Consider the following 13,025-nt stretch of genomic DNA (forward strand, 5'->3'; position numbering starts at 1 on the left):
CGCACAAAAATGATTCTGCGTGTGCCCAAAACTTTGCCTACACTACCGCAAGCCACTTTTCAGTGCGCCTTTGTAAAAGGGCCCCATAATTTATATTTTGACTTGTCCCACTAGCCATTCTTAACACAAAATTGCCCATGTCTTCTCCAATGTCAACTAATGCTACAATGCTAACCCAAGCCTAAGTGTTAAGCTTCACCCTGTTCTATGGTTTCAGTGTTTATTTTTATAACATTATTTTGTATAATGTTTATTGTCATAATGTTTTGTTATGATGTAGCCGCATTGAAGCAAACATGTTTTGGATAATGTGGGGTACAAAAAACAAATAAATGAAAATGAAATGAAATATGATATGAAAACTACCATCCAAAATGACTTGGATTGGGAATTGCAGGAAGTGTTAAGTAATTTAGAATTTTTCGTTTTAATGTAAATTTTAGGCCTGGATGTTGAGCTGTTTGGGATGAATGTGTCTTTTCTTTTATATTCCTTTAGAATAGGCTCAAATACTTAATAATGTACGGGGATAATGAAATCAATCAAAATGAAAATTCCCAACAAAAAAAAACCATCCGTAGAATCATGTCTATAGTTGCAGAGCCACAGTCAATCACCAGACAGTCCCAAAAACCTCAAAAATTTTTCTTTTAATATTTTGTGGACCCTCAGAACAGCATGTTTCATATTTAAGAGTCAACTCGCTCATCGAGTACCTCAAATCTTCACTGGTCCTCTTTTTTGAAGCAAAACAGCAAAAGTAGAGGCTGACAAATGCGGAAACCAATAGGGAGATAATATCAAAAGCCAGTTTATTCAGAATATTCATATCAATATCAAGGACCCGACACGGTCCGTGTTTCGGCGCCAAAGCGCCTGCCTCAGGGGGTCACAATCAACTTTCTCTGAGAAGCTGATAGGCTTGAATTCCTTTATGTATGCAAGTTAATCCACAGAGAGAACAAAAGAACAGCCAACCGATCACCAAACACCATGTGGCACATGGTGTTTGCTGATCGGTTGGCTGTTCTTTTGTTCTCTCTGTGGATTAACCGTGTCGGGTCCTTGATATTGATATGAATATTCTGAATAAACTGGCTTTTGATATTATCTCCCTATTGGTTTGCGCATTTGTCAGCCTCTACTTTTGCTGTTTTGCTTTGACTTTCCGTGGAGGCTCTTCCTGTCTTCTTGGATTTCCTCTTTTTTTGAAACCATAATAATTTTTAAACATTGCTTTTCAAAATGAAAGAAAATCAAGTTTACTTAGCTTTTGAAACAAAAAATGGACACACTGCTGACATGGCCAAGATTCACTGATTTCTTCAGGGAAGCAGTCCGTTAGCAAATTTAGGGCCCTGTTTACAAAGTTGCTGTGAAAAACCAGTTATAGGCTGGTAAAATGTGTTAGATATTTTTTTGTTTTAATTATGTCCTGAAGTGTATTTCTCCTATTTGGCCAGCAGGTAGTGTTTCTTTGCTGTAAAGCTGTTATAGAGAACTGAGGAGCCCTTTTACTATGCCATGTAGGAGCCTACACTTGCCCAACACGCATCAATTTGAAGTTACCACCCGGCTACCGCATGGCCCTTTCGGTAATTTCATTTTTGATACCCATCTGTTACGTGTGCCGGAAAATAATTTTTATTTTCTGGCACGTGGCAGAAACCGGGCGGTAATCATCATTCTATGCATGTAGATGACTACCAAGAGGTTAACGCGTGAGACCTTACTGCTAAGTCAATGGCTGGCAGTAAGGTCTCAGACCCAAAATGGACGCGTGCCAATTTTTATTTTGCTGCACATTCATTTTCAGCAAAAATTTTTAAAAAGGACTTTTTTACAGGTGCACTGAAAAATAGATCTGCGCACGCCCAAAACATGCGCCTATACTAGCATAGTCCATTTTTCATCGCACCTTAGTAAAAGGTCCCCTGAATGTTCTTTTTTTTTTAACACAAGCAGGAAGCAAGCAGCAGTATACTTTTAAAACTTGTTGACTGGACTCTGATTGGCCTGGAGTTTGAAAATTATACAGCATCACTGGCTGTTGCTTCAGTCTTAACCTGGGAGAAAAGAGAGACAGATCTCTTTGCTGAGGCTTGGTGAATTATATGTCCTGATCTTCCCAGGTACTGTTTAGACAGTATACAAATGTTTAGTTACTGTTATAATTGATCCATATTTCAGTTAAATACATAGTAACGTGGAAGGGCATAATCCAACAGCGCCGGCCATCTATATGGCCGGCCATCTTCGGGGCCGGCTCTGCAAAGGGGCGGAGCCAACCATATTTTTGTAAAAAGATGGCCGGCCATCTTTTCTTTCGATAATACAGTTGGGGCTGGCTAAATCTCAACATTTAGGTCAAATGTTGAGATCGCCGGGTTTAGAGATGGCCGGCTTTGGTTTTCGGCCATAATGGAAACCGGGCCCGGCAATCTCAAATCCCACGAAATGCAAGCCCTTTGGTCGTGGAAGGAGCCAGCATTTGTAGTGCACTGGTCCACCTCACAAGCCAGGACACCAACCAGGCACCCTAGGGGGCACTGCAGTGGACTTCACAAATTGCTCCCTGGTGCATACCTCCCCTACCTTGGGTGCTGAGCCCCCCAATTCCTCCACAAAACCCACTCCCCACAACTCTACACCACTACCATAGCCCTTAGGAATCAAGGGGGCACCTACATGTGGGTACAGTGGGTTTGGGGGGGTTTGGGAGGGCTCAACATTTACCACCACAAGTGTAACAGGTGGGGGGGGGGTTGGGCCTGGGTCCACCTGCCTGAAGTGCACTGCACCCACTACATACTGCTCTAGGGACCTGCATATTGCTTTCATGGAGCTGGGTATGACATTTGAGGCTGGCATACAGGCTGGCAAAAAAAATGTTGTTTTTATTTTTTTAGGGTGGGAGGGGGTTGGTGACCACTGGGGGAGTAAGGGGAGGTGATCCCCGATTCCCTCCGGTGGTCATCTGGTCAATTGGGGCACTTTTTTGAGACTTGGTCCTAAAAATAAATAGACCAAGTGCAGCCGGCGAAATGCTCGTCAGAGTGAGCCATCTTTTTTCCATTATCGGGCGAAGCCAGCCATCTTGTAACCACGCCCCCATCCCGCCTTCTGTACCCTGCCTTGAAGTTTGGCCGGCTCCGCGACGGAAAGCAGTTGGCACCGGCCAAAATCGGCTTTCGATTATACCGGGTTCAGGAGATCGCCGTCCATCTCTCGATTTCTGTCGGAAGATGGCCGGCGATCTCCTTCGAAAATAAGCTGGATAGTAACATAGTAAGTGACGGCAGAAAAGACCTGTATGGTCCATCCAGTCTGCCCAACAAGATAAACTCATATGCTACTTTATATGTATACCTGACCTTGATTTGTATCTGCCATTTTCAGGGCACAGACCATAGAAGTCTGCCCAGCACTAGCCCTGCCTCCTAACCACTAGCCCCACCTTCTAACCACCGGTGCTGCCACCCAATCTCTGCTAAGCTTCTGAGGATCAATTTCTTCTAACAGGATTCCTTTATGTTTATCCCACACTTTTTGAATTCAGTTACCGTTTTCATCTCCATCACCTTCCTCGGGTGGGCATTCCAAGTATCCACCACTCTCTCCATGAAAAAATACTTCCTGATATTTTTCTTAAGTTTGCCCCCCTTCAACCTCATTTCATGTCCTCTAGTTCTACCCGCCTTGCCATCTCCAGAAAGATTCGTTTGCAGATTAATACCTTTCAAATATTATCTGTTATTGTTTGCTGATTACACTTTTTCTGTTTCACTGTCCAATATTTTTATAAGAATAAAGTCCAGTGGCATAGCCAAGGGTGGGCCTAGGCCCACTCACTTTGGGCTCAGGCCCACCCAGTAGCAGCACACCTATGATGTGACTGGCAGGGATTCCCAAGCCCCTCCAGCTGAAAACTCTCAAGACTGTTCCTCCTTCATACCTTGTAAATAGCAGATCTTTGCCTGCAGCAGCAGCAGCAGCAACTGATATACATACTCACAACGGCCCCACAGCCTTCTCTCTAACGTATTCCCACATGTGCGAAACAGGAAGTTGGTTAAGTGGGAAGGCTGTGGAGCAAACATGAACAGTGTGTATTAGTTGATGCTTGCTGCAGGCAAAGATCTGCTATTTACAAGGTATGCGGGAGAGGGGGGATGTATGAAAGACCATATGGCATGCAGGTGAGAGAAGGAGAGACCAAATCACCTGTGGGATGGGGCGGGGTTCTTCTGCCCACCCATCTTGGGCCCAGGCCCACCCAAAATTGGGTGTCTGGCTACGCCCCTGGAATAAACATAATTGTTTTTACACCCTGCTTGTCTGGACTGATTAAGAATCATAGTGGTTTGTGTGTTGGGTCTGTGGATGCTTCCTAGGAACTGTGGGACCATTGGAAGTGTGGTCCCAGTAACCTAGAAATCACTGGGGATAATTTGAGAGCGGGAGACTCACCCAGAGGCAGTTGTGACTCAGTCGGTGGGAGGAGGGTACAAGTGTAGAGCACAAGCAGCAGGTGCAGATGGACCTGAGCTGTGCTGGGGATAGACCCTCTAAGTGGCCATGGGGAAACCCTAGGCGGGTGGTTAAGCATTTCATGACAGGCGCGCTAGCATTTGTTAGCGCACGCTAACTGTGTAGGTGCCCATTGGAATATTGTGGGTACCTACACTGCATGCGCTATTTTTTAGCATGTGCTAACAAATGCTAGCATGACTTTATAAATAGGGCCCTTAGTTTACTTTCTTCACATCTCCAAAACATCTGAGAGTTCACAAAATATTAAAAGAAAAATTGTTGAGGTTTTTGAGGCTCTGATGATTGACTATGGTTCTGCAACTAAAGAGATGATTATATAAATGTTTTGTTGCTGGGAATTTCATTTTGATTGTTTTCTATTATGTTGGCATTCTTTTCTTTTAACTTTTTTGTAAACCAAAGTTTTTTCACATCTATTTTTTGCTACCAACCAAATCAACATCACTCAGTCTCTCACTGATAAAGATGGCGGCGGTGTTTTTTATCAGCTGATTTATATGAGAGATTTAAATAGTCAGCCAATCAGGACCCATTACCTATATCAGCGTCATCCATTCTAATTCAAGGTTCAGTCGCCTCGGGGTAACGGTATTCAGTGTGACGATCCAAAATTGTTCTCTGTAATTTAGTTTCTGGTTTACATCCAAGCACACTGAAACTATACTTCATACCAAAGATACACAAGGATTTAACTCAGGGGCGTATCTGGAATCCGGCGGTAGGGGGGGCCAGAGCCAGAGAGGGGGAGCACATTTTTGCCTCCCCCCCGCCGCCGCCGCCGCCTCTCTCCACCCCCTCCCCGCCGTCAACCCTCCCCCGTTGCTTACTTTTGCTGGTGGGGGGCCCCAACCCCCGCCAGCCGAGGTCCGACCCGCAATCTCCATATTTCGTCTTCCTCCGTGGCCATGTGCTTCAAGGAAGTAACGCTGCAGTGCTGATTGGTTGAATCCAGTTCGGGTCTGACGTCGCAGCTTTTTGCTTTGTCACACACTAATTTTCCCATTAGCACATGCCCTTTAGTAAGTGAGCCCCTAATGCTACCTATTTTGTAGGCAATAAGGACTTGTGCGCTAATCCCATGCTAACCGGTTAGTGCAAGGCAGTTAAGCTGCGCTAACTGATTAGCACAGAACATGCCTACTCTCTGCCCCGACCCACCCCCAGTGCTAAGAAATAAATGGCCCCTTTTACCAAGCTGTGGCAAAAGGGGGCCGGTTCTGATGTTGTCTGTGTTTTACACGCGTGCCAAGGGCCCCCCTTTTACCACAGTGGTAAAAGGGAAGTCTCGATGTCCTGCAGGAAGTGGCTGTGCAGCAAGTAAAGCACTTGCCGTGTGGCCATTTCGAGGGGGAGCCCTTACTGCCACTCATGAGGTGGCGGTTAAGGGCTCCTGCGTTAACCCGGCGGTAACCGGGGCACCGTGTGGCACTGCCTGATTACCACTGGGTACACTCCAGCGCAACACAAATAAATAAATTTTTGTAGCACCTGAAATGACAGTGTGCTAGGGGTGGGAAGCACCTCTGGGCTGCTGCAGTAGACTGGCAGCACTTCCTGTGTAGTGAGCAGTAAGCCTGCATTGGGCTTACCACCACTTAGTAAAAGGAGCCCAAAGTTTATTTTTAAACTCATGGGAAGCGTATGTAGAGTGCAAAATTACCTCAGGGTACCAGAGAGGGACATAATCGAACAGGGTGCCCAAGTTTTCCTGAGGGTGTCCTCGCAGGATGTCCTCATGAAGGGGTGGGGAAACCCGTATTATCAAAACAAGATGGGCGTCCATCTTTCATTTCGATAATTCGGTCAGGGACGCCCAAATCTCCACATTTAGGTCGACCTTAGAGCTGGTCATCTTTAGAGATGGTCGTCCCTGGTTTTCAGCGATAATGGAAACTGAGGACGCCCATCTCAGAAATGACCAAATGCAAGCCATTGTTCATGGGAGGAGCCAGCATTCGTAGTGCACTGGTCCCCCTCACATGCCAGGACACCAACCGGGGCAACTTAGGGGGCACTGCAGGGACTTCAGAAATTGCTCCCAGGTGCATAGCTCCCTTACCTTGGGTGCTGAGCCCCCCAAAACCCACTCCCCACAACTGTACAACACTACCATAGCACTAAGGGGTGAAGGGGGCACCTACAAGTGGGTACAATAGGTTTCTGATGGATTTTGAAGAGCTCACATTTACCAGCACAAGTGTAACAGGTATGGGGGGGGGGGGGCCTGGGTCCTCCTGCCTGAAGTGCACTGCACCCACTAAAACTGCTCCAGGGGCCTGCATACTGCTGTCAGGGAGCTGGGTATGGACATTTGAGGCTTTCATAGAGGCTGGCAAAAAATATTTTTAAAGTTATTTTTAGGGTGGGAGGGGGTTAGTGACCACTGGGGGAGTAAAGGGAGGTCATACCCGATTCCCTCCAGTGGTCATCTGGTCAGTTTGGACACCTTTTTGAGGCTTGGTTGCAAGAAACAAAATGGACCAAGTAAAGTCAGCCAAGTGCTCGTCAGGGACGCCCTTCTTTTTTCCATTATGGGCTGAGGATGCCCATGTGTTAAGCATGCCCCAGTCCCGCATTCACTATACTTCCGACACGCCCCTGGGAACTTTGGTCATCTCCGCGATGGAAAGCAGTTGGGGATGCCCAAAATCAGCTTTCGATTATACCGATTTGGGTAACCCTGTGAAAAGGACGCCCATCTTCCGATTTGTGTCGAAAGATGGGCGTCCTCTTTCGAAAATGAGCCTGATAGACACCATATAAAGAATACCAGTACCAACCAGGATGTCACCTATGTGGGTCAGCACTTTACAAAACCAGAACACTGTACCAGTGATTTTATGGTAAGAATACTGAAAGGGAACTTTAAACAATACTGGAACGTAAGATATTTGAAGTCTGAATGATTCAATATTTTGACACCCACTAGACAGGAATTAAAGATTTTGGTTTTCTAGCCCATTATAAACCATAAAATTGTACTGCTTTGTCACCCTCCTATCTCCATGCATACCTCCCTGTCCCTCATCCACCCAGCTCTCCCTGTCTCTCACCTAACCCACCCTCATCCTGTTAGAATGTCACTGAAATGCTTTGATGTTTCACTTATATATACTGTCATCTACCAACATTTGCTTATTTCCGATCTGACAAAGAAGGGCTACCTTCGAAAGCTAATCAAAAAATGTATTAAGTTATGTCCAATAAAAAAGGTATCATCTTATTTTCTTTTCCATGTTTATTTTGTTTTATTTATATTGATACCTTTGATCATATGGGATTTGATTGTCATTGTGGAGTGATTTCATTATGTTTTTGTCTTATTTTGTATAGTGTTGTTTATATATTATATATGTATTTATGGAAAACCACTTAGTTACAGGTGGTATATAAAGTTTTAAGATAAATAAATAAATAAATGAAATGTGCTTAATATACTGTAACAGGTCAAAATGTAGCTAGTTTAGGGGCCCTTTTACTAACCTATGGTAAGGCTAAAATGCACTACTGCAGGGTGCGCTCAGATGTCCCGCGGTAGTTTTGGAATCGGTGCAGGGCATGTTTGGGGGCAGAGAGTGAGTGTAGCTATGCTAATTGGTTAATGTGCAAGCATTGTGTGAGCCCTTTCCACCTTCAAAATAGGTGGTGGCGAGGGTTCACACACTAATGGCCACATGCCAATGGGGATGTTAGCATGTAGCCACTATTAGAAAAGTAGAAAAAGCTGCCTTTTATTAGCAGCATTAAAAGTGGCCTTGGCGCGTGGGAAAGGCCCGCATTTGGGCTACCGCAGGCCACTTTCTAGCGCTGCTTGGTAAAAGGGCCCCTTAATCAAAAACCCTCTTTTCAGTCATATTAACTGATTTAACTGCCCACTGTTCGTCGGCTTCCAGTTTTCAATCAGCTGTTTATCGTTAAAAATACCAGAGAGTGAACGGATCGCTGCACCAGTTGTCTCGGGAGCTGGAGTAGACGGATGAAGAGAGCAGATTTCAACTCCATTCCCACCATACAAAATGAACATGGTTTGTGCAGACGATTCACATTTCTTCTTACAAAAAATCACCTTTATAAATGTAAAAGTTCTAATCGTGGCAAGCTTATATCAACTGGACTGGATGGATATTACAATAGCATCCAATTATGGAATGCCTTGCCAAAAGCTGTCAAAACCACTCAAAACCATCTCAGCTTCAAGAAATTACTTAAGACCAGCCTATCCCGGAAAGCCTACCCCAAGGATTCAACATAAAACCTAAAGTCCTTCAAAACAGCATGTTCATGGACCATTTTGGACTCTTATCTTTACCCTTTTTCCTTCTTACCCTGTTCCTTCTATCCTATCTGATTACCACAATTTTATTGTATTTGTATAACCACTGGACTGGCGATAGCCTTTTCAGTACATTGTAAGCCACTTTGAGCCTGCAAACATGTGGGAAAATGTGGGGTATAAATGTGCTAAGTAAATAAATAAAAATATTAGAGCTTTGTTTACGCATAAATGATTTGCTCCAGAAAAAAAACAATAAATACGTAAGCATATCGTCTTCATATTTTTTATTCCACCTGTACTGCATTGCAGTTTTCCAGTCTTTTTTTTTTCTTTGTATTATTTGCAATCCTATCTGTAAGTGCCAGAACTAAAGTCATTGATGAGAACCCAGGATAGCAATACACATGTTTCTGAAAGTGAAGGGCAGTTTAGGACTGTTCCACCAGATGTGTAATTTCATATCATTACCAAAGTTTTATAATGCTGTATCGAATACTTTGTACTGATAAGAAAGCACCCAACTGTTCAGCATTCAGTACAGAGGCTTGTGCATTTCAAGTTAGTGTAAACAATGGGCATAACAGCCTTGGCACAAAACAACAAACAGAACACCTGTGAAGTAAAACAGAACAAGAGACTCAGCAGGAAAAATAAAGTAACTTAACTCCCTGCAAATGATTAGAACATTTAATTCATATACCACTAGTAATTATTATATACAATGTAGTAAATAAATAATTGGCTTATGGAGTTCTAGGCAAACACATTCATAAATTAAAACATGACTTTTATCAGAGAAATATGGAATGTTCAACATACAGGAAAATAAAAACGCAGCTCTGCAAAATAATGCTGTACATCCAAAAAGTACAGTTGTCTTGGGAAACTTTTCAAGGCACTTTCATGGCAAATCAAAATTCTGGCCTTCTTAGACTTAATCTGAAAAATAAAATAGCATACAAGGATAAGCTTATATTTAAGTACAATAGTGATGACAATTTTAAAAAGGAGCCAAAACATGGTCCTGTGACAGGTTCTTTTGCTTTCTAATAAACGACATTCTTGAGAGTCCATCATATACATGTGTAAGTGTGATCATTTGGAACACTCATCTATTAACCTTACTGTTTGACCTTCTTGTGCATTTTTACAATAGCACGTTGGTCACTGTACAAATTCCAATTTCTTTTGTTTCAGATTCAAAGCTAACTAGGCAGAAGTAAAGATTTAGGAGTGTAGTTATCAACGTGGGTGACCATTAAGACATGCTATTTTACTGTTAACTCCAGTTATTAGTAACTCCGTAGCCCTTCTATTAAAGGGTGTTACTCCCTAATGCATTTAATGCGAGGGAAACAGGCTATTGCAAAATGTGTTACAACATTTTGCGGTATTTTGCCTGTTTGTGCACTGTAAGCACATGTTAACTATTTTTATGTCATGGGCAGAGAGTGGGCATTCTCACATTATCCAGCTAGCATATTCACATTAGCATATAGTAAGGGGTAGCTCCCAAAAATCAGCACCAAAAATTTAACACGCTTAGCGTGATTCTATAAAGAGTATGTGCCAGAGGTTGAATTGGGGGGGAGATGGTCAAAGCCAAAAGTGGATGAGCACAAAACCTTGATTCACCACCCCTTGCTGTCTGCCCCTGCCCTGCTCTCTATACCCCCCTTCCTGTGACCCCCCCCCCCCCCAATTCAAACTGAAAATACCTGCACTGGAAGAGATCCCCAAGACCTGCCAGCTGAAGAGGTCTTCCTCCAACAGTCAGAAACTCCTAAGACTCACAGTTGGTGACACTTTACAAGGGCCACCACCATGCTGGCCCCCTCCCTATAGATGCTTAGGTTTCATGTATGTGTGAAAACTAAGCATGGGGGGAGGGCAGCAGTGGCCCATGGAAAGTGACCTATGGGAGTTTCTGGCGCCCAGAGGAGACCTCTTCCACTGGCAGGGCTGGGGATCCCCACCAGCTATTGCAATGGAGTGTGCCACAATTTTGAGGGGGCCTGAGTTCAAAGTGGAGGGGTACAGGTCTCCCAGCCATCCCCCGCCCCACCATGGCTATGTTGCTGCTGCGGGGTTATGTACTGGCTCAAAAAGTGCTTTGCCAGGGTTTTAGATTAAGGATTAATTCTCCTTAACCCTCTGTTTATTTCTGTCTCTAAAATGAAAAGCAATAAAAATGACAGCCTCTGTATTAATTGGCACCACTTTTATGTATAGATTTGTAAAATTAGCAAAACTGCCACTTCCACATGGAAGCTGCCAAATTTATGCTGCTCATTTTTTCATGTATATTTGCAAAGTGTCTTCTTCCACTGCACATGCAAGTAAACACGTTTCCTCCTGCACATCCAAAATATATAGCAAAACCCCTCTAAGCTGGGCAGGATCTTCCGCCTACAGTCCTGCCAGTGTGAGTGTGTGTGTGTGTGGGGGGGGGGGGGGGGGGGGGAGGTGGAGGAGGGTGTTTCACTATGACATTTTCAATAGTGAGGGGCAGGCAAATTTTTCCAGACTCCAAACCTACCTGTTCCTAATGATTGAAAATACAATATTGAAGCACCACCTGCACTGCCAACAATGTAAATGAAGGACTCTCTCTCTAAGTTTAGAGGGAACAGTGACATCTCAATCCCAGTCTCAACGTTCTAGGTAAAGTTAGCTTTTTAATCTCCAAGGGCCCCTATCAAGCCACACCAGTGTCTTCCGGTGCAATAATGCCGACAAAGAACATTCACTTTGAATAGGCTCTGTCGTCACTGCCATGTGGGAACCGCTAGCACAGCTTGATAAAAGAGGCCCTTAATTCATGAGTAATTTATCATTACTCAAGTCCCTGCACCCAGAGCAACAGTAGCATTGTATTCTAGTATGTGTCCTCAGCATTCCGTCTCCTTACCTCACAGTAATGACAAAATCAACAGAATATTAATCAAACCTTGAATGCAGATGAGAGACAAATGAAAACAAATTAGATCTACTTACATATACGGCCTTCTAGGGCTGTGTACACAATGGACTCATTGCTAGCCTCGTTAGCAATCTCGCACATCTTTTGTAATCTGTAACAAAACATTAAAGGGGATATAATTAACCTTACTCCATCTGTTAACAATGAGCTTTCAATTGCACAGCAAAATATGCTTTCATTACAGGACAATGAATCATGGGTCTTTTTCTCAGCTATTTATCAGTTTATACATTTAAATACATCTCAGTTTTTAATGGTAAATTGTTTTAGAGCTTTTGTTTTTAATATAAAACCTTCAATAAAATTGTTATTTTTACGTTGCATCAATGGAATAAGCTTTTGATAAATTTATAGCATGCCACATGGACATGTTTGAAAGATAAGTGTTCTCTCAAACTTATTCTAATCACCATATTCCCGCACATCAATGTGTAAGAGTTGTACTTGGATGCAAGATTTATATCTATTGTTATTTTATTGAGGATATTATAACATGTACAACTGAGAAGGTTTTTGGCCAATGATGAACAGAGAACACGCATGAGGTTCATTTAAGCTCCGATGGAGGAATACTGTCCAGGAGCTCTATGAGGCCTTTTTTCCTTCTTATAATAAAGACCGGGAGAATTGTTGATTAGTACAAACTTTTTTCATACAGTGGAAATTTTTTCAGGTCATCAATAAATAAATCAAGGTACTGTGGGTACAATTCCTGTTCTTTCTCTATTACTAGTAAAAAAAAAGGCCCATTTCTGACAGCAATGAAACTGGTGCTAGCAAGGTGTTCCTCGGAGTGTGTGTGGAAAATTTTTCTTCTCTGGGCCAGGGGAACCCAGCATTCACCCTGCCTTTCAAAACTGGTAACAGGAAAAAAGAAATAAAAATGCTGTAGTCCACTCAGAGTCAGTGCTCCGTGCAGCTGTAGGATGTAGAAGGGAAAGAGGCTGTGCTTCAAGGGCGATTGTGATACTTAATGGGGAGAAGTTTGCCAAAGGGAGAGGGGGCTTCGTCTTCAGTTTCATTTTCTGTGTGTTTACCTTTCCGAAGATCGGCTGAGAAGTGGAGCTAGCTAAGGCTTCATATTTTTTTGAACTTGCTGTGTGCAGGTTTAGAGAACACAGAAATGCACAGGATGGGTAGGCTCACCCGGTGTAACGTGGACTGGTTAGGAAAGGGATACGCTGAAGACCTCCAGGTTAAAACAGCTGACAT

General features: G+C 43.4%; 1 protein-coding gene across 1 annotated transcript in view; it reads right to left on the reverse strand.

Annotated features, from left to right (window-relative positions):
- Positions 1 to 11,839: 11,839 nt before the first annotated feature.
- The window catches only part of ALKAL1 (ALK and LTK ligand 1), a 47,674-nt gene continuing 46,488 nt past the window's right edge, over positions 11,840 to 13,025 (reverse strand). The window contains exon 4 of the mRNA XM_030190141.1: positions 11,840 to 11,904. Coding sequence (XP_030046001.1) covers positions 11,840 to 11,904 — 65 coding nt within the window. The remainder of the gene's footprint in view (positions 11,905 to 13,025) is intronic.

Source organism: Microcaecilia unicolor, chromosome 1, assembly GCF_901765095.1.
Source record: "Microcaecilia unicolor chromosome 1, aMicUni1.1, whole genome shotgun sequence".
NCBI classification, from domain to species: Eukaryota; Metazoa; Chordata; class Amphibia; order Gymnophiona; family Siphonopidae; genus Microcaecilia; species Microcaecilia unicolor.